The sequence below is a fragment of the Rhyacophila brunnea genome, unplaced genomic scaffold (assembly GCF_057557595.1).
Source record: "Rhyacophila brunnea isolate RB1 unplaced genomic scaffold, BYU_Rbru_1.0 scaffold_7, whole genome shotgun sequence".
In the NCBI taxonomy this organism is placed as follows: domain Eukaryota; kingdom Metazoa; phylum Arthropoda; class Insecta; order Trichoptera; family Rhyacophilidae; genus Rhyacophila; species Rhyacophila brunnea.
Window position 1 is genome coordinate 42182514 of NW_028233339.1, and position 24000 is coordinate 42206513.

A 24000-nucleotide genomic window follows, 5' to 3' on the forward strand; every position below is an offset into this window, starting at 1 on the left:
ATGCGCCGGCTACACGGCAGCGGCTTGCCTGCACGGTCTTGCTTGTGCAAAAAAGACGGAACACTCTCACGTGGCCACACGGCACAAGTGAAACTGCGCAAACCTCATTACGTTACAACAGAAGTCGTCATCGTGAAAACACTGTTTTTCGGAATCGCAGCAATGTCGTGTCAAGTGACGATTTGTTTTTGTCACAAGCGCTTTTCTATTGTTTATTGGTTAATAAAAGAGAAATAATCCTCCAGATCCAAGTGGACCAAACAATGGCTATTTAGAAGAAACATACACTCGCATATAAATCAGCATTTTTTGCTTAAATATAATATATACTAGTGGCAGTGACGTCCCGTGGGGGGTAGGCCATGGCCTCCACATCCTGAAGCGGAGCCCCCAGGCCAAGATCGTTGGTGGGTCCTCCTACCCATAAAGTTTCCCAAATGTTGTTCCGCGAGGTAAAAATTAGTATTCAGCGTATTATTGAGTACCTACCTACATCTACTCGAAGTATTTAATATCGACAAACTATAATCAAAAATTTGTAGGTATTCCACAACCATATAAGTATTTTACACTTTTAATAATCTTGAAGTAAACAGGCGACTTTTTTTACTATTAGAGCAAATTTTTGATGCGTGTATATAGTATAGTACGCGGACCAAAATTATAGTAGGTACGTGGTCCCAAAAATTATAGTATTTTGTCCAAAAATAAAATAGTAGTTAGCTACCTACTCATTATTTTCGGTTGAAAATGTATAGGTTTTTAATCATATCATATCATTTCAGGTTAAAGTACCACAACGATGGTGTATATATGTCGTCAGTGCCAGCGCCTGATCTTTCAGATTCTTTCACCTTTTTCATTTCTTTGCGGTATGAGCTTCGCAGAGCTAATTTTTTTTATCACCATGTCTCTATGAGCATCTGGTTCAACCTGTAACGATATGATAATATTAGTAATATGTAATTGCAGTTACCTACATATACTACGTCATGGCCCCCACAAGTGGGGGGGGCTGATAGGGCTTTAGCCTGGGGGCCCGGTGTGGCGACTAGCTAAATGAGATGGACAGAAAACAGAGACTTTATAAAATAGTCCGGGTTCAGCAAACTGGCGAGCGAGGGGATCCTGCTCATCTTGGCTTGCTTTGACGAACTGGTGCACAAATACCGGTAACAATAACTGAATGTGATTATTGGCGCTGTGCTACGGCTTCAGAAGAGTTCTAAATCATTCGGCCGTCGATAACTATCTTAAAAAAGACTATTAGTGGGGGAAGAAGTTCGTCAGGAACCCTCCGGATGGGCGATAATAACGGTGATGCAGTGTCTATAGGTGGCAGGTTGAAACGGCGAAAATGGCGAAATCGTTTCAACGAAGGTCGCGGGATCGTATTAAAATCGAATCGGCGAGGGTGGCGGAATTGTATCGGAATTATTTACTAGTATCAGAGCGCAAGTATGACTGTTCGCTGAATCGATATATTAATTTTCGAATATACAGCGGTGGATAATATTATTGCTTTATTAATAAATCAAAATAATTAATAAAAAACTGAAAATTGTAAGATTTACATAAAAAATCTAAATAAAAAGAAATATGTATTTCATTGATTTTTCTCGGCAAATTTTTAAAAGTATCTTAAGCCAATAAACCCCACCATGAATAACTAAATACCACCGCATTAGAAATATTCAACAATTATTGGAATAAGAACAGTGACGTCCCATGGAGGTAGGCAGATAGAGCGTTGCTTGGAGGCAACAGTTTCTCGAAGGGCGGCAAATCGAGGAGAATCATTTCGTTTATATAGAAATAGCTACTTAAACTTTGTAATAACGAAAATATCTTTCCATTAATAAATTCAGCTCACTGACTGGAAACAAAATGTATTAATTAATGACTGTATTTTTTGTCGAGTTCGCGATGTCTAGTTTACTTCCGCTGCCCTTCGATGTCCATGGTGACAAGAAACGACACCGTGCACGGATGGCACAAAATACTGTAGAAAAAATGGGGCGAGATTTTGGCACTGCCCAGGGTCGGCATTATGTCTAGGGACGTCACTGACTAGTGGTGAAGGGTGGAGGTACACTGTTAAGATCCGTCATAAATGGTGCACACTAAACTTGGTCAGTCATACGTATTTGTTTTCATTGACATAAGACTACAATTTACAGATGGTGTTGGTTAGTTTTTAAAATTCAATTAAACCCTGCGAAAACCAAGCCATAATAGATAATAGTCAAAAAATACTAGTCTATAAAATATCTGAAATTTTGCAATTAAATCATACATAAATATGAATATTTTATAGATATAATATTATTATATCTATAATCGATCTATCGATATATTTTATCTATTGTGATTTTGTTTAGGCACAGTTTAATGAATTTAAAAAACGTTCCAACAATAATATGTGTAATATTAGGTATTCTTAATCCAACGAAAACAAATAAGTATGAATGAAAAAAGACCGTAACCGTCGACGAACTAAGCGCGGCTTGTTAGACTCGGTTTGCGCAGTTAAAATTTCAAGCAAGTTTTTGTTTTGCGCGGTGTACAGTTTTGCCGTCCACACGCACGGGTTTGCCTGTGCAAACCGGTTTGCGCAGGCAATACTGTAGTGAAGCATGAGCGTGTGGCCGGCCTTTAAGATCATGTTATTGCCCGTGTTTGAACATGTATAAAGAAAATATTTTTCTGCATTAAAAACAAAACTTGTTTTTAAACATACCTAATGAGTAATGACATGCAGAAGACATCTAGAGAATGTCCAATTTTATTGCAAAATTTGAAAATACAAATACGATGAAACCACTTATGTTATGCAGTGTGATTTCTTCCCATACGCAGAAGTAGGCAGTGTGTTTGTTTGTTATTGCTGGTTTTCTATAGATGATTCCTGTCGTATCGCCTTGGCGCCCCTCACTCTCTTGTTTGTGGATAGTCTTTACTCTCATTTGCTAGTGATGCCCTTACAAAATTTCTGCTTTATTTTACAGTGAGTAGGACAATTCAACTCCTTATGCTAGAAACACATTACGATCACCTCATGGTAAGCTCATGCCATGGGCAAAAAATATGTAATGTTGTACTTGGTATTGAAAATTTTATCAGACAGATAGGTAAACATAACATGTGAAAGCCTAAAAAATTAAATAAATGTTTCTTTATTTAATCACAATTTTTATTCAAATTTGCATTTTTATTTATTTGGTGGTTCTATTCACCCCGTTTCGCTAGAAAACAAATGAAATTTTAACATAACTAATTTTCTATGATTTTGTATTATTATTATTGTTCTGTTTTATTTTATATATTTTGTTTCATAGGTACATATGTGGTTTATAAATATCTAATATGTATATTGCTTTTAAAATTACCCTTTGAAAGCGGTTGAGAATCCCCCCCTACCGTAATGGTAAAAGTGCGTCTGGGAATAAGAAGGCAATATATTTTAATTTTATATCGTTTAATCTATTTTAAATTAATATTACATAACGTTATTATTCTGTATAACTAAAACTATCTTACATATTATCAACATTTCTGCTTCGTATAAACAGACACACGACTGACTATTAGATTAGTAGACAATAAAATGCACATAAATTTCATGTCACATCTTTTACTCTTTCTTTTCTTTCTGTTCGTTCTTCTCCCTCTTCTTCTTGCCGTCGGTGAGCGACAAGCGGGCAGTCTCCTGGAGTCGTGGCAAGATTTTCGTGACAACGCCTGTACCCAAGGTGAGTACGCCAGTACGCAGGGTAAATCTCTGGCCTAACTCTAAAACCATAGGTCTGAACAGTTTCAAGCATAATCTGCAAATTAAATAACATTGAAATTAATCATTGACACACCTGATAGCCACAATAGCGAAGCTCGATTTGATATGAATTATTTTTTCATTTAATATAATAAATTTAATATATTAAAATTATGAATTATTCTAAAAACTAACTAACTAAAAAGTAACTTATTAATATGGAATAATTAGATGAAAGTGTTCAATGAAATCATTAATTACAGTGAAGCCCCGATTTTACACTTTTGAAGGGACTGACAAAAATATCATACAAATTGGTTTGTAGCATATTTATGTCAACATGTTCTTTCACCCTTTTGATAATGTTCTTTTTCTCTTGGACTGACAATTCGCATTGCAGAGACATTTGAATGGGTGTAAACAAAAAAAATTGTACAATTGCATTGTGTAATCTTGGTCTTGGGCACTGCAGACATGGCTATAAATAGAAATGAATTCCTGTGTCTAGAATTCATTTCAATGATTTGCCATGCATTCATTGAATTGAATGTGTTCAAATAAATAATTGAATTTTTAATATGTAATTTTAATTGAATTTTAAATATTTCAAACGTAAATTGCGGGAAACAAAAACATAAATTCAGGAATTAAAATGTGATTGCAGAAAATACACAAATAAAAAGCAGGAAACCGTGAATTCCAGGCACGTAAAATTGGGGTTGCACTGTATAACTTTATCCTTGAATTATATTTTTTTCATTTTCATGTTTTAAAAAGATAATTATCAACGGTTGCTACAAGCTTCAAGCAAATCAACAGAAACACCTGCCTTATCATTGGCCTGAAAACGAGGGAAATTAAGATTAGTTTATAAATTTTCATTGCTTACTTGGTGTCTTCTCCGGGCATGACCATTTCTTTGTCTGGAATATGGACCTGTGTGGCGCAATCCCAAGTCTTAGAGAACATTTGCAATTGGAAGTACGAGGTGAAAGGTTTGCTCCGGCCGCCCTCCTCTTTGCTTAAAATATAAACTTGCGCTTCAATGGAATCTTCAGCGGTGACCGTTCCTGGTTTCGCCATGACCATTCCTCTCTTGATCTCGTCTCGCTTGATTCCTCTGATTAACGCTCCCAGCTGATCGCCAGCCTGAGCTTCTTCTAGAATCTGGTGGAACATCTCAACTCCGGTAACTGTAGTTTTCAATTGTTTGTTATGGCCGACAAATTCACATTCTGTTCCCTTTTTGAGCACACCTGAAAAAATATAATGCATTCAAACAAATGAATACAAAGAAACCACAAAAATTGAAAGAGACAATGCTATCTAGATGTCATAGATGAAGCTGTCACCTACAAATAGACATTATGGCAAACTTGATCGATGAAATGATCAAGTTCTGCGGAAGTACGTGGCAACGCAACGCACAGGACCGAGAAAAGTGGAATCAGCTTGGAGAGGCCCTCCTCCAGCAGTGGATAGATTCAGGCTGATTGTATATCTATTTTGAAACTGGCCATCAACAAAATTGATTATGCGACTACAGTAAACCCCGTTAACTTGAAATTGACGGGACTGGAATACGCAAAAATTTGGAATTACGAAATACAAAACATACCTATTATCACCAACCTTATCGACGATATTTTTATTCCCGTAATAAAATAAACAATAGGTACAATCACTAACTTATGTGAAAAATATATGAACATATTTCGATTTACGAATTTATTTAGTAGTCATAAACTATTTCATATTTCGAAATCCGGATAAAATGTAGTGTTTCCTTGTTCATTCAAATCAACCGTGTTTGTATTTTAAAGGGGTTATAGTGTAGTTAAACAATTCTCACAAAAATAAGTGTGTGTGCACAGCGTGTAGGTGTTTATACTCAGTATTGGAATGAAAATGATAATTGAATAAATAATTTTGATAATATTATCTGTATTACAATAATTATTACCCGTTTTCAATTTAAATATTTATTACCTCGTTCTAATCTTCCTGTAACTACAGTTCCTCTGCCGGGAATAGAATAAACGCTCTCGACAGGCATCAAGAAAGGTTTGTCCAGTTCTCTTGTGGGTGTTGGAATATATCGGTCCACCTCGGCAAGTAACTTCAAGATTGACTGAGACCCGATTTCGGGGTTCTTATCTTCCAATGCGCACAGAGCGGAACCTGAAATAAAACGAACGAGAAATAATTAACCTTAAATAAAATATATTGACAGGCTTAAGGCTTGCGTTCACAGTAAAAAAAATGTGCCTATAATGTGCAATCACATAGACTTTGTAGGAAAGAGTATAATTAAATGAATATGCTGACAACTATAACTTGGGGTGCTGCAGTTTGGATAATTAATAGCTCGCACAATACATGTGACAATAGCACTGCCGCCTAAAGCATCAAGTTATAGTTGTCATTATTTAGCATCATATTATTTATTGACCGATTCGATTTTACTAATAATAATTAATAAAATTGAAATTATTTGTAAATTATGATTAGAACAATAATTAATTAGACCATATCAATCATTTATAGATTACAGTAAACCTCATTATGAACACGGTTAATTCTAAATTCGTAAAGAACTCAGATACATTGAAGAAAACCTCTAGTACACAAGTTTAAATATATTAGTGGACTGATGCTAAAAAAAGAATTCATAGTTTACTGTTTAAATTAACTGCTATTTGTCATATTACGGATTCATTTGCAGCAAAATTCATTAGTTTCGTTCGGATCAGTCAATAACTTCCAACATTTCAAAACAATTTTAGATTAATTGAAATAGTAATTCTATACAGTTGAACTTGGTTATTATGAGAAAGATGAGACAGACTGAATTTGCTCGTTATATCAGAGAATAGGTATTAACCTTTCCGGGAGTATGGACGTACATGTACGTCGGCGCGATTGTCGCATGCAGGAGTATGGACGTACATGTACGTTTTCTAGTAGTATGGGTTTATTGGTGTGTCTATGCTTCAAGTATGAATTGCAACGCCATCTATAGACACTTGGGTGTATTTTTATACCATTTCAAAACAGATTTCAACTTAACAAACTGCAGAATTCTACTTTTTCGTATGTCACATGACACCAATATGACGTCATACCTACCAGTTCGGACAAGTACATAAATCGCAAACAATCGATTTCCGCGCGCGCGATTTATCATACTTTTCATGCGATTTTTCGAAGTTTTTAACCGTATTCTATTGTGATTTGAAGTTTTTATATTGTGTTTTCTCATACTATTCCCGCGATTTTTAGAAGTTTTACTGTGTTTTACGATATTTTAATGCGATCTCAAGTTTTTATATTGTGTTTTTATACTTTTCTCGCGATTTTTCGAAGTTTTTAACCGTATTCTATTGTGATTTGAAGTTTTTATATTGTGTTTTTATACCTTTCTCGCAATTTTTCGAAGTTTATAACCGTATTTTATTGTGATTTGAAGTTTTTATATTGTGTTTTCTCATACTACCTATTCCCGCGATTTTTAGATGTTTTACTGTGTTTTACGGTATTTTAATGCGTTGGAAGTTTTTATATTGGGTTTTCTCATACTTTTTCCGCGATTTTTAGATGTTTTTCTGTGTTGACATTTGATATAGGGACTTAGTGGTGTTTTTATTGCCGTGATTTATTTGTGTCGATCTATATTCCTAAAATGGATTTCCAAAGAGGCAAAGACATTGACGAAATTTTGATGAACAGTGACAATGAAGAGGAGAACATCAAAAACATTGATGATATATCGATGGAATTTTATGAATCTTCTTCTTCTGATGACGAGGATCCAGACATCCAACCAAGTGCTAAATACAGGCGGGAAGAACCAAGGACCTGGAATAACTCAACCTTCACTCCAACACCTCACGATTTTGGTGATTTTCAGTCCGGTATAAAAGAGAATATAAATGTAGAAGGGGATTACCTTGAGCTGGACCTTTTTCAGCTCTTTTTTACGGAAGATATTGTCAACACAATAGTTTCTGAAACAAATATTTATGTCACGGCTGCGTCCCAGAAATCATCTGCGATGTCGAAAATGAAAAAGTGGGTGAAGACGGCGGAAGAAGAAATGTATGTTTTTCTGGCCACCATTATTTTAATGAGCTTGGTTTAAAAAAAATCCGTAAAAATATACTAGACAAATAATGCCATTATCGAATCACCATTTTATTTTAAGTTTGATAATAGTGTTAAGTTATAAACAGTTATTGTGAAAAAAATTCGAATGTTTTGGTGTCAATGGTTGGTTACACCTGGAATACGCAACCGGTTTTTATATGATAAAACCTTTAAAACGTGAGTTTTTTTTTTTTACTATTTTTAAAACATTTCTATCTTCATATTACACTGATTTGATTTAAAAAAAAATAATATTCATGCAAAAAAAACTCACTCCCCATAGCATGACCAGTACTAATAAAGGTACTCCCTGAAAGGTTAATAAATAAGCGGTCACATGAAATCACATAAAAAGTTGCAATTCAAACAAAAATACACAATTAGAATTTTTCCCCGAAACAAGCATGGCATTCATGGATACAAAAGAAGTTTTTTATTGTAATGAACGCTGGTAGGTACCTACTGACTTCACAAACTTTGGATTTTTTACATGCAATTTCAACCATATGCGTGGACACTTTTTCAATATTGTTGGTGAAAACACCAATTAGGTAGGTATTAAGACACTTAGCTAGTGTCATAAACGTAATCCGATCCCGGCAGCATCCTGTCCGGTTGGATATTATTGCTTAGGGTCGAAATGGTCGAAACGATCGACACATTAATAGTTTTAAGAAAATTTTTGGCAATATTTTAGCTCGGGATACCCGTTAAGTAGCTCGTTATAAAAATGAATAAAGGTATAGAGAAAATCATAAACTAGAATGTCAACGGTATTTCTCGGTACATTAGAGATCGTAATAACCGAGTTCGACTGTACTATCATTGTTATGTCCAATTATTCATGAAGTTGTTGAATACATGTAGTTTTAAATTTAAATGGCAAATGACAAAACTTTAAAACCAATTATTTCAGTTTCGCGAAAATGAAACTTGAAAGCATATAAAGGTGATCGAATTGTGTGATCTGGCAGTCATAAGGACGGAGGATGTATTTGTTGACAAAACAAAGTAGTCGGCATACCTTTGATGATCGGAATAGCTTCCCCATCGTATCCCATTTCGGTCAAAAGTTCTCTGATTTCCATCTCGACTAGTTCGACCATCTCTTCGTCGGCGGCATCAACTTTGTTAATAAATACAACTAAATGGGTAATTCCAATTTGTTTGGACAATAATAAATGCTCCCTGGTCTGTGGCATAGCACCGTCTGTTGCGGCCACGACTAAAATGGCTCCGTCCATCTGCGCTGTGCCCGTTATCATGTTCTGAAAAGCAACAGAATAACATTTAAATAGTAAGACAAAAGATTACCCGAATCAACCCTCGAAAAACCCACTCGCCGATTCACTACTCCAAAATAATAAAAATAGTGCCTAGTAGCGAAGACTCCATACTAGGCGATTATTTAAAGCCTACATTCTAATATAAATAATTTTCAATTGCCATAACTTGTTGACCGCGGAGCATTTCATTACTATTTAATTACCGCATTTAAATAACATGCTAATTATATCGAATGGCCAATTAATTAGTGTACAACAGGTGTACCGTCCACGTGGAAAGGATTAATACATATTAATATTATAATAACATCCATTATTTTATATTCTAGAAAAAAAATATAATCTTCTAATGATATGCTGTAAGTATGTATTATAATTTGATCATCATTTTGGTCAACCAGACAGCACGGAGGAATTCCACTATCCACAATACGCTGCAATGACAGGTATATTCTTTGACATTTCAGTGTTACCACATAACTAAAAATATCCTGACAGATTGGAAAAATATTGTCGTCTGGTATTGTATTCGATATTAACATTTTGAACCAAAGTAAGGAAAAAAAGTTTCCAAACACTCGCAATCCTTTCATAATATATCGCAGTGCCACGACGGCGGCCATGACACTTCAAGTTATAATTTTCGCAGTCTACAAACGATTACACAGGTATTGTAAAAAATACACTCACACAATGTCAAAACCTGAGGCTATAGGTACAAAAGCCTGACATGTTTACAATATAATTCAAAAAATTCAAATTCGAACACTAAATCAATTCGTATGTTTCTATTAACATTTATTTTTGTCAGTTCTGTCAAAAACCTAAAATCAGGGTTTCACTGTAGACAGCAGACCATGAAGCCTCATGAGTAATGAAGCAAGAAAGTATACCTTAATGTAATCAGCATGGCCGGGGCAGTCTGTGTGTCCATAATGTCTATTTTCTGTTTGGTATTCTATGTGTGCGACGTTAATTGTGATTCCTCTTGCTCTCTCTTCGGGGGCATTGTCAATTTCAGCATATTCTTTCTGTGTCGCCAAGTCCAAATCTGATAGTACTGTAACAAATCAAAAACCACAATTGATTTACAGTTACATAAAATATGCTTCATAAAACATACCAAGTTTTCTCATTCAAAGCAAAACATGAAAAAATTAAACCGCCAAATATTCAAACCAACAGTTATCAGAAAAAGATACATACATTGGTTCTGTATTGCACGTCAGAAAAATAAGAAATAGGCGGAAATATTGGGTGCATCCATCAATTAGAATTATATTGACGTGTCTTAATCAAATAATTTGAACTCTAGATAGAAGGCGTCTTATGTTGTATTAGGAATTTTGAAGGCAGTGCGATTTTCGAATCAAACGATTATAATGTGTTGTATATTGGTAATAAGTTCACTATTATCTTCTTCTATTGACATCTCGTGTTCTGGTTTGAAGTTTGTTGCTTTGTTTAACTATGTATGTACACATATCTTAGTTTTTTACATGATTCATCTTAAAAAATGAATGTGAATGAAGTTGACTTTAATTATACAATATCATTCTAACCTTGTGAATTTGAGAATTCAAGGCTTATTTTGGCAATATCTACGTTTGTAAAACTAAATAGGTCTTTTTCTTCGTCATGTCGGGTCTTCAATAGCTACAACGTGTCTCTCCAGAAGTTGGCGAAGGAAACACCATTTTCCTCAGCTTGTAGGATCTCGTCGAAATTGCAGTTTACTGGGCAAGCCTTCCATGAAAAGACGTGCTCCATGATTTGTATTTCACCGCACTCGCAGGTTTGGTCATCAGAGAACCCCTACTTCACCATGTTGTCTCGAGTGCGCCCTACCATGGTTCTCAGTCTGTTTAGGGCTTTCCATGTACAGTACCCGAGACTGGCTCCGGGCGGGAGATGCTCTGCTAGCTTTACCCAGTCTTCGAGACCCTCAAAGGCTAGGTTTTGCTTCCCATGCATATAGTCTATATTCTTCGGATGGGACGGTCAGAGGTATGGTTGTCGTCATAAAGCTTCTTCTGGATTTTAACCTTGTTTTACACATTAAAACAGCCACTAAATGGGTGAATCTGACATTATAGTGGAATGTCATAGTAGAAGTGTGAAGTTTTCTTCAAATGAACCTGCAATACAATGTCACTTGTAGCTAGCTAACTTAATCAGTAGACCAGCAGGGCTATTCTAACGGTGTCCGGAAATTTGTATGTATGCAGTTCGCCGTATCACACTTCACCGTGAAATGTTGTATCGGAAATATAATATGGTTGTATATTAAAGACCGTCCAACCTCTCTTTGGGTCATATCTCAAATAAAATGTCTAAATAAAACACAGTTCTTGTTGGGAAAGCTTCACAGGAAGCCAAGACAAACAAATTTTGAAAATAGCCAATATACTGGATAGGTTAGGTTAGGTTATCATTTTTGAATTCATGAATTTTGCCAAAATCAGTTATGAAAATTGAATTAAATGTTCATATTGAATCCAATAAAATTGCGCGTGCAGGCTTGCAAACTTATTATTTGGTGTTTATTACTGTATCTGCAACGGCCACAGTTACGGCTCACTAATGAGTACCCCGCTTACGAATAGGCCTTGCAGAGGTCCTTCTTTGCTTCGCTATCGTTTAGACTCCATCTCTATAGAAGAAGATTTATTGCAACATCTTTGGTTTCAATTGTTAAATGATTTTTCTCACCTCTTGTACAAAAAAGTTGTTATTATGCTAGTGTCTCCATTATCTGAACTACAAAAATGACGCCTGATCACTACGCAGAATATGAATTAAATTTCATTCATTTATATTTTTATTCGTAGTGATCGCACATTAATTAAATTTCATTCATTTATATTTTTATTCGTAGTGATCGCACGGCTACACTATTTTTATAGAAAGGTTATCTAAGTAAATTTCCTCGATTTTTAAAAAGTTTGTGCTTTTTGACGCAACGATTTTTGAGTTATCCGAAAGTGACTTTCCTGCTGAGCTTCATCTAACTTTGTCGCAAGCTGGAATGGCTGTTTTTCCAACAAATAATATTGCATTGACTTATGTGCGTTAGAACATTCAAGTTACATTTACATGCGTTATTATTATGTGTTAAATCCCATAGACAACATCGACATATTGCAGTCTCTGCATCTTATATTAAGGGTCCATGTTTCACATGCATGCATAAAACCAGCAACGGATAGGAGTGTCGATATCTTTAGATACTTGTTCAATGGTTGTATTCTGATGGTACTGCTTTATGTGACACCTTACGAAGACTCGGGATAACTGTATGCTGAGCTTCAATAACAAATCCTTTCAGCGGACAACAGGTATGTGACTTTATTAGAAACGAGGAGATGAGACTCTTGAGGCATCCATAGCAAGTAGCCAAGTCCAACGTCGTATTCTCACCATAGTTGTAAAAGCTTTTAGATGAAGTCGTACAACTTTGATACGAATCCATATCCAGTCAGTGTGTAAAAAAAATCAATAATCATCTTATTATTAAATTCAGGTGAAATATGATTTCAGGCCTTTACAAAAGCTAATTTACCTTTTGTTATAGCTGCAGTCAATGTGGTTTTTCCATGATCAACATGGCCGATTGTGCCGACGTTGCAGTGAGGCTTATTCCTCTCAAATATTTTCTTCTCGGCGAATGTTCTCGAAATGACGCCATTAAACGGTGCCAACGCCTTCACAGAATGAGGAAGAAAGAAGTTCTGCTTCAATAGAATCTGTGAAGCTGAAATAAAATAAAAAAATCTTATACAGCTTTTCAAGAAATTGCTGGCAATGCAAACAATAATTTCCATATTAGACAACCAAGTCAGATTAAGTATCTTAGAAGTCAAAATATAATATCGGAGCAAGAGACGAGCGGAGAGTTGCGGCAGTACCGCATAAGGTCCAACTGGTTTACAAAATAATCCTATGGCAATACTGCATATGTGCCCCAACTTAATTTCCACAGATGCATACGATAGTAAAAATATATTTTCTAATATAAAACAAAAAGACACAATAAACTAAATATAAATTTTTTTCATTGACGAAATTGCAAAGTTTTGTGTCCCTCCTGAACATTTTGACAAATGGTTCTTCCGCGGTATTGACCGTTGTTAGCGGCTTACATAGACGCTATATTAGAACAGCTCCTATACATTCAGTATTTTGTGCAAAAAGCATTTTGGTAAAAAATATTTTTTTTTTTTAAGGGTGTGATGCATTCGCAAGTTATGATGCAGTATCATCTGCTATCGTCTAGCCTCTTTCACCCAATTCTTGCCTTCACCTCCACGTGGTGAAACCCGGTAGCAGCCCTGGAGATCAGGTAACCAACACCGGTGCATAGGGTAGTCCAGGCCAACGGCGGAGGTAGAAATGGCTCTCCAATATTAGGAAGTAGGCGTCAGGCAGAAAACCTCACCCTGTAAAACCATTGCTACGAAACCTACCAGAAACAGCCTCAGGCTGATTCATGAATGAATCTAAACTTAAACGATATACGTGGAATGTTCTCTCTCTATATAGACTTAGGAGCACTTAAACTGCTACTTGAGTTGAATAAATACAACAAAAGACATCACTGCTGTGCAAGAAATGAAATGGCTAGAAGAAGCAACACTCGAAAAACAAGCCACACTATACTGCAGCTGTTATGAGGAACCACGTATTCAGTACTGGTTTATTGTGCTATATGTCAAAGCAACTGGAGAGTGCCAGGATGGAACCTCCAGGATGGAAGAAGTTTTTAAAGGAGGCCAAGATCCACCACAGGTTGTAGTGCCATAATTATTAATGATTTGTTAAAAGGTAATATATTTGTAAGGCCAGCCAATGTTTAACCTGATCTGTGCCGGGAGGTTTTGTATGGCGGCAAGTGAGGATGCGAATTTTTTAGCAAAAATAAATCTTATTTTATTTTTTTTGAAATATACCTATTGAAAGTTTATCATAAACACTTACTTACCAATCATATGCTAAATGTCTCATTATTGGACCAGTATTTTTCCGAATTTTCAATTATTCAAAACAAACGCCTGAGACTGCCATTCTGTCTTTAAAGACAGGCGAATAAGTCCGCGTTTTTGTATGGTTGGCACTGTACGCCCGGCCATATCCGCGAACATGTTCGCTTTGGCACAGAACCGGTAAAGGCGCTTGGCAACCAAAATTCAATAAATAAAACATTGTCATCACGTCCAGCCCGGATTAATCTACTGGATGAAAACCTCTCCATGCATTCCTCTGTCCTGTGTCCTCCAAACATTCCCTGTTGCCACATGTCTGCAGAAATTAACCACCTCGTTTATTACTACGACGTTTTCTACCTTTTGTTTATCACTAGATTTGTCCAATTCATTGTTAATATACCAGTGTCATTTTTACTGAATTTAACCCTTAGAATGCTACGCAACGATATATCGTTGTTTTTGATATTAGCCACAACGATCGTCGTTTTGCATTTGATGCCTGAAATGTTAAGTTAATTTTGGAACATACTACTGCTTCAGCGGTATGAAACATTTTTGATATATTTAGTTTTATTGTTGTGTAATATAACTTAATTTATATATTATGTTTTGTGACTGGGTAGGGTTAGAACTTATAACTATTGTATTTTTTTTCATTGCATCAAATTTTGCACAAGGGTCATGTTTTTGATGATTTCGAGGATATAAGATATCATTATTTGTGAGATGCAGAAATTTTAATAACAGTAAAAACCTATCTCTAGGCATCATTTTCCTAAACCACGGAATGCACCTGGAGTTTGTGGAACAGTATGCTAAAATATTTGGTCGTATTGTTAACCCCATCTCCATGATAATAGCCACAAAAGCTTTCATTTCTCCTACTGTTGTCGGACGCCATTTTTTTACTCTTGAATGAGTAGATACGGATGTAGAAGTTATATATTGTTGAGCATATCGATTAGTTTCCAAGACAATAAGTTCCCACAACTCTTCCGTAAAAAATAACTCAAAGTATGATATTGGCAACGCATCAGTCGGTGGTGGATGTTTTGGGCCCGGAATTTCTTCAAATGGTGGTATATGAGTATTATAGGCAAAATCGTCATCTAAAAACACTTCAGAAAATGCTTCTTCGATTTCAGGTTCACTATCAGAGTCATATAAAGTGTTGTCACTATCACCCATAAGTTGATTATTATCCACAAATTCACTATCAGAATCGGTAGAGCTGCTAATTCTTCTAGTCCCTCGAAAAGCTGCCATTATTTCTATATCACTTTCGCTGTCCTTAATCATTTTGCAGGAATTCAAATTATAATCCAAATGAGGAATTATTTTCTCAATAAGATGTTATGGGGAGTACGTGTTGTTAGCTAACGCAATCGAATGGAATTGAAATAATATTTTGAAGTAACCGATTGTTTTCAATAGCTGTTAAAAATAAAAACTCGATAGTTCGTTTCGCTCGCACATGTGGTCGTCAGTATGATAGAGCGAGAAAGAGAATTTCAATTAATTTTAAAGGCAGACGAAGCGGGGGATATCTAATAGCCTCATTATCTATTCAAAACGATAAACTAATTACAAAACGTGTTTTCAAAATATTCCGATTTCGCAGAATCAATAAGAGTGGTAAGGTGTCTAAAAATAATACAATCCTTTAATTTATAGACAATTATTGGTAGCAATCTTCGACCGGATTTTGCACAACATCGTAGCAGCCAAAGGGTTACGCTGTGGGGCAGTGTTGCCATATTTTTCAATGCTGATTATAGTACAAAGGCGTAAAAATTATAGTATTTCTGAAAAATATATAGTACAGGAACATTTTTCGCCTTGAATTCTTTAAAATTATAGTATTTTGGTATATTTGGTGTAAAATTATAGTATTTTACATTTTTCGCGGAATTAAAATTATAGTATTGTACTATAATTATAGTACGGTTGGCATCACTGCTGTGGGGTGTCATTTAAGTACATGTTACTAATCACATTGAGGAAATATAAAGAAAAGTGATTATGTCTAGACATAGATAACAGTTATTACACGGAATTCTTCCAGCGTTCTGTCAAATACATTGTTATTCAGTGTACGCAATTTAAACAGGGATGAAATAAAAATTGACAACAGAAAAAAATATTGCGCAAAATGATAACGATGGAAAATACTAATTAAATTATATCAAATTCCAATTGAACGAAGTCTGATATTGTATACATTTTTATATTCGACCGCCCAGGCCATCGGCGCGGAACTTTGTTGAATAATAAGTGATTCTCCAGCTTATAGACGGAAGATAAAAAGATAACCTAAAAATTGTCAATTAGATATTCTAGAGGACTAAATTCACGAAATGTATTAAATACTTACTGGGGAAGAAAATCTTCCGTATTGAAAAAAATGTAGACATGCTTATAAGAATAATACTACGTTTTTAATATAAAAAGAAGTTTGTCGGCCTCCGGATCGAATTTATAGACCAATAGACAAATGATGTGGTTTGGCTTTTGAGCATTTATAATGTCTATGGTATGTAGGTGAATGATAATTATTACGTAATATGAGCGTTAAATAGCCCGATTTAAATCGAAAAATGAGAAAACAGGCAGATGAAAATATAAATGACATGTAAAATCAAATAAAAGCCACCGAAAAATTCTCATAAATACACTGGAATATTAAAATCAGTTGAATAATACAATTACTATGTTAATATTATGCCAATCTTTGGCCTCTTTTTACATGTTACAACGTTTGACGAAAGTATTTTTAAAATTTTAATTTTGTCGCATAACTTTCTACTTTATATATTATTCAGAATAGTAATATTATGTAACTTATTTGGCCGGATCAAATGGAATTTAGTCAGAAATAGCATTACTATTCAATTATTATTACATAATGTAGGATTCTTGTTTTACCGATATCTATGGTATCTATCAAATAATGTGCGCCAAATTTGATTTGTGTATTATTTTATTTTCTGAATACTGATTAATAATAATATGTCAGAAAGTTGAAGACATTCTGTTATTTTTAGTTTATGTTCATTATTATTATGTGTCGATACGTATATCAGTCCCTATATATTTTATTTCAGCCTTGGACAATGTGATATACTTCTTCATAAAACATCAACTTTCTGCAAATTCAATGACTAACAAACAAACAGCCCTTCTAAAAAATAACTTTATTGATACATTTATGTATGATATGTTGTAACACTCATATATTATTATTATTAGTGTGCTTAAACAAAACAAGTTATAACTGTAGATGATCGTTCAAGTAGAGCGGCCGTTTACGAAGTATGGGTCGCAGGTTCACTTCCATGGTTGGACAAAAAGAAATCTAAAAGAAAAAAAATCTTTTAATATAACTTTCTTTCGTTTCTTACATATTCTTCTTCTTCATTGACACCTCAATACTGACGATCGTGAGATCATTTTGCTATCTGACAGCCTTATCCACGACTTGGATCCATCCTATCCATTATTAAGCAGCACGCAGATCCTGTATCAGTGGAAACTCGTGGCATTGTTGATTTGATCCATCCATCTGGAAGAAACAGTTCCTCGTTTGGACCGACATTCAACTTCCGACCAAATATTACGAGTTGTCATCCCTGCGGATTATATGATGAAAAAAATGTTAAAGGCTTTACGGTCTATTAACAACTGGCGGGCGTTCACGACTCACGACACACGAAATGAAAAAATAATATACTGATTCTACCGACAGCTCACCTCATATTGTAGCAAGTGCATTATTTTCGAGAAGTTTTTTTTGAGATAGCATGAATCTAGATGAAAATCTACTAAAAGTCTACTACAAGAATGTATAAAATTTTCTTAGTGGAAGGTCGCATTACGTTATTTTATAACATAAGAAGATGGTCATGATAATGGATTTACAAACGAAATAGCTATCGACTTAAAAAATATCCTGTAAAATTGAATATAATTTATATTATCATGTTGTAATAATGTCACATTCTACAATTAGATGCACATCGATATATAAATTAATTTGTGAAAATCTGACAACTATTATATTGGTAGCTACTAATATAATGGTAGGTATATAATAGTATATAGTAGTATTTTAATCTATAATTAAAAAGCATCTGTATAATATATTATAAAATTATAATTTTATCAAACATACATAAGTAATTTGAAAACACTTTAACTTATAACCACTAGAAAAATCTTGCTGGGTGTCTTATATATTTCTCAGTGGGTCACAAGGTGGCTATCGATGGCTAAAGTGATAAATATTATCACTTTATCATATTTATGTATTGAGGCGGTTAATTGTTACGATAGGTTAACCGTCTAAACTGCCAAAACTATCTACCTCGCTCTAAAAGTTAACACAGCCAAGAGCTGTTAAAACAGCACTTTTTAACTCCTAAATACATAAATATGATAAACTACCGTCGATTACCGCCTTGTGCATATAATGATATTTGTGCATGTTTAATAAAAGTATGTAATATTATTAAATTTGTGAATTATTCGTTGAATAAAAAATAGTTTATTAATATATTATTTGATTTAATACATACAATTTGTTATATTAAATGTAATTTATTTATCTATGTAGATAAGGAGAATGTTTTATAATATTATTAATATAGTAAAACCCAATTAATAAGAACACCGTTAATTCAAAATTCGCCGTAAATCCAAATTTATGCGAAAATACGTAAAATCTATTTATGTACGAGTACCTTTCTGTCTGTATTTATCAAAATCGGTGATATTACATTTATCTACATATTCATATCGTCATCATCATCAACCAGGATTAATCCACTGCTGGATGAAGGGTTCCGCAACCTGATTCAACTACTATATTATACCTATTTCTATCGTCCTTATCATCATTTACCTGAACTCATCCGCTGCTGGATAAAGGCCTCGCATGCCTGATTCTACTCCTTTCTATCATTTGAATTGCTGTATTTATCAAAATCAGTGATATTATATTATATCTATTTATATTTCCATTATCATCATGAGCCTGAATCAATCCACCGGTGGATGAAGGCCTCTCTAAGTTGTTTGAATTTCTGTCGGTCATATGAATTGCTATATTTATCAAAATTGCTGATATTATATTTACCCATTCATAATATCGTCATTATCATCATCAACCAAGATCAATCCACTGCTGGATGAAGGTTATCCCAACCTAATTCTACTCATCTTGGTCATATAAACTGCTATATTTTTTTAAATTTGTGATTTTACCCATTTATATCGTCATCAACCTGTATCAATCCACTGCTGGATGAAGGCCTCTTTAAACTGATTCCACATCTTTAGGTCTTATAAATTCCTATTCTTATCAGATATAATATGTATTGCTCCATTATTTATCAACATTTTTTGTCTCGGTATGAATGTCCCGTACCGGGAAACTATATTGTTTAATGTTAATTTTTAATTCAAATTTTGATTTTTTAAATATTATTCTATGGCTGCAAGCACTTATTTTTTTATAGACAATGAAACAAAATAATATTTAAATTTATTTTTTACACTGCTAACCTTCTTCTATTATCTGAATGGGACCCGAAGGAGATTAATATCACGTTATATTGGATCGCTATTTATGATAATCACATAATTTATTGCTTTATACATATTCGAATGATTGAGATGTATAATAATTATTTATCATATTTAACTGCACATACCTACACATATTATATTGTATTAAAATTAAAATGTCAGTGGTAGCAATCGGCAATTGCCAGCTGTTCTGCTAGGCATAGCAGCCTAAGGTGGTGTAAGACGATATTGTGAAGGCCAGACTCCTGAATAGACTACGCATATGAGCCCAAATTTATATTGGCAGTGACGATATGCAAATCGTAAAACTGACAAATTAGCGAAGCATATCAAACTGTCTGAAGGGAAAACTATGGCGCCATCTATCCATACTTCACAATTATATTAAAATTCAACACCGCCAAGCCGTCTGCAAGACCTAGCGAGACAGACTGGCGACCGCCAGCTGGCTCAGCTAGTACATATTAATACTGGTGGGCAGTTCGCACACAAAAACTCAACACAGTGTAAAATTATGAATTCATAAAAGCCAACCTAATTGATTAACATCACGATATTACATGCAGACGCATATTTTTTTGTGTATTTAACAAATGGTAATATGTAGTGCCAATAATTATTGCATTCGAAAGCAATGAATAATTATACCCCCTTTACACGTGCATGGATTTACTGCTTCCGAACTTATTAGATTCATGCATGCAATCTTGCCTACTGCAGGATAATACATGCTACAGTCACGTACATTTTCTTGTTATGTCCGCAATATACGCACTATTGCTGTCAGTAAATCCATGCACAATTACGGGCGCTATTAAACTACACAGACAATCTATTATTTTGTGTCAACAATGATGATTCAAATCTCTGTACATTAGTGCATTAAGTTACATGTATTCTATAAACTAAATTATGTACGGTTGTGTCGGGTTTGAATGTGCAAGCCTGCTTAAATTAAATAAAATATTATATACTTACTTATATATTTTTTATAATGAAAAATGCTTCAATACAATGATTCTGTTGCCATGACATACCAGTTGAAATGTCAAAATTGGCCAAAACTAAAGATTTTTAATCTTCTTCCGGACAAAGCCTTGTTCTATCCTAATGCAAATCAGTAAATCAAGATCAAAGCAGCAAACCATTACAGTAAAAGATAAATGTGGAAATAACTATAAAATAAGTAGGGCAAAATTAGATGCCTTATAGAGAACACTTTATTATTTTTAAATAGGTATACTTACCTAATTACCACAGATCGATGATAGATATAAAATATTGCAAACAAGGAAGACAGAAAATAAATTTATGTTTATGTTCTTCATTTAAAATATGCAAATATATCATAAAAAAAAAAACAATATACCATAGATGTCATAATATTATGGAACTAATAATAAACAAAGATATTTGACTACTTCGCAATTCGATAATACATGGTATGAAGATCGCTACAAATGAATCTGTAATGTGAAATGACTTCCATTTTAAATCCATTTAACTCTATTTAACTGTATTTGTATATTTTTCAAGTTTGACCTCGGCATTATTGTGTAATAATACAATTTGTTTTTCAATTTTTTTCTTTTGTGATTGTGATTTTTTTTATTAACCCAAAATGGATGGGAGAGAGGGAGAGAGGGAGAGAGATACTTTAGTCGAAGACAATTTAGAAGACCACCTTTCCGACTTACCTAGTGACGCTGAAGAAAATGAACAAGTTGATGTACCAATATTACGTACAAGGTCAAGATCGCGTGTCATACACATATCATCCTCTGAAGAATCCTCAGAAGACATCCCTGATACAACCTTGGATTAGTCAGAATTTGATCCTCCCAGGAATTTGCCTGATTTCGAAGGTGTACCGGGTCTTAAAGTTTTTCCTGAAGACCAATCAAGTGTGGGGGATGTCACATCTCTATTTGTCGGGGACGATTTATTTGATACAATTGCCAAAGAAACGAACGCATATCGTGAAAGAAATTACCACAACAATCCGAGATCAGCTCACGCACTCAAATGGAAAGATGTGACGATCCAAGAACTGGACAATGGTTTGGCTTGGTTCTCATAATGGCGCTAGTTAGGAAAAATACCATTATTGGTCCACAAATGCTCGGATAGAGACACCATGTTTTAGAAAAACAATGAGCCGCGATAGATTTTAAGAAATTTTGCGATATCTCCATTTTTGAAACAATGATGAAATTCCGGCCTCCAGCACAAACCACCTAATCAAGATTCAAAACATAATCGATTACTTCACGAAGAAATTTCAGGAAGTGTATAAGCTGAATCAAAACCTGTCTCTAGACGAAGGGATGATTCCGTGGAGAGGTCGTCTGAAATGTCGAGTATACAATCCGATGAAAATAATAAAATATGGCATTCTGAATAGAATGATTTGTGAGTCAAAGAGAGGATATATCTGCAATTTTAAATTATATTCAGGTATATGCGCTACTTTAGATTCCACAATAACTCAATTGCTGTCACCATACCTAAATCAATGGCATAACGTATACGCAGATAATTACTATAATAGCGTGCGTTTAGCTAATTATCTAATGGGGTTAAAAACTCGTATCTGTGGCACAATTAGAAAAAATCGAGGTATACCGCCAATACTGAAAAATATACGCCTTAAAATCCAGGAAACCACATATCGACGAAATGGGGATGTACTTCTTCAAATGTGGAAAACCAACAAGAAGAGAGATGTAAGGATGATCTCTACGATACATCAAGCAGATATAGTGGATACCGGAAAAATTGACAGAAGAACTGGGTTACCTATCAAAAAACCAAAATGTATTGTGGATTTCAATAATTATATGAATGGCGTTGATCTTGCAGATCAATATCTATCTTACAATTTAATATACAGAAAATCTTTAAAGTAAAGAATTTTCAATGCTTTTCTAATTTTTAAAAAACTTAATGTACCAAGTAAACTTCCATTCCACAACTTCTTATTACAAGTTGCAGAGACCTGGCTCGAAGATGGTTCTTCTGTACCAGCCACACCGTCCTCATCAGTTACGCAAGATTCGTCGATACCTTCTACTTCTGTCGCGGCTCCTTTTTTTGACCCGAGTGATAGACTGTCTGGTATTTTAAAAAACCACGAATTGGTTAAAATTATGAATGAAAAATCAAAAAAATTAGTGAGACGTAATTGTCGAGTTTGTGCAAAACTCAAAATACGGAAACCAAGTGCATTCATGTGCAAACAATGTAAAATTCCGCTTCATGTTGGTAAATGTTTCCAATCGTATCATACAAAGAAAAAATATGATTAAATTTGATTATTTTTAGAACATGTAATATTATAAGTTGTATAAAAAAAACTATCCAATAACAGTGCAAATCAATCCTAGGTACGTCTTTATTATGAATCATTTTTGCTTGGGTAAGTGTGCTTTTATTACATTTTTATTCATTATTTACAGTTGAAAGAGCTTCTTTTAAACATCTCGCTGGCAAATATTTTATGAAATTGTAAATAATATGTAAAATATAGTGATTTTTGAAACATATTTGTGTGACTGTCTAATAAAAGTTCGCCATTGATGAGATAGTTCTATGCATTTTCTACCTCTAATTTCGTAGATTGAATGGCTTACAGTCTAATCTCACAGTGCAACATGGAATACATGTTGGAATTTATGGTAATCTTTTTACATATTGTTATTTGTATTTTGAAAATGCTTGTGTACCTATTTTTATCTTTGTAAATTTGTATGCTGAAATTGATAATGATTGTTGAGCACATAGTTTGATATATTGTAATAAAAAAAATGTTTGACTTTGTGAGATATCATTTACCTAACCTTTATCTACACACCATAGACTTAGGGAGATATTATTGCTCTTGGACCTTGCTCATCAATCCACCCACCTTATTGCCACCTTATGGCGTAGAGCATGAGATGTTCTTTCTCAGGGGGGTTGATACCGCCTAAACCATGGCATCCTCAGAGGATCCAAGGCCATGAGGCCTGAATCATCATTGGGCTGATTCATGCAAACATGAACAGATCGACTGCGAAACAAATTTCTAGCCCGTAAGCTTAGATGTATGAAAATTTATAGTCACCCTTTTGCAAGTTCTACAAAATGTAATAGAATCAGTCTAGCCCTTAATATAAATAAAATCCTGCATTTTTTTTATACCTACATTAATTCTATAAGCCAGCCAAGTAAAACCTAGCGTCAT

At 34.4% G+C, this 24000-nt stretch overlaps 1 protein-coding gene across 1 annotated transcript; it reads right to left on the bottom strand.

The window, feature by feature from the left end:
• Positions 1 to 3461: 3461 nt before the first annotated feature.
• mEFTu1 (mitochondrial translation elongation factor Tu 1) lies at positions 3462 to 16702 on the bottom strand. Its single transcript, XM_085957437.1, has 7 exons — positions 16564 to 16702; positions 12767 to 12958; positions 10098 to 10264; positions 8943 to 9186; positions 5762 to 5953; positions 4662 to 5028; positions 3462 to 3827 (listed from the first exon to the last, which is right to left on the bottom strand). Exons 1-7 carry the CDS (start codon positions 16601 to 16603, stop codon positions 3635 to 3637), a joined length of 1395 nt encoding a protein of 464 aa, XP_085813563.1. The 5' UTR covers positions 16604 to 16702; the 3' UTR covers positions 3462 to 3634.
• Positions 16703 to 24000: the final 7298 nt, after the last annotated feature.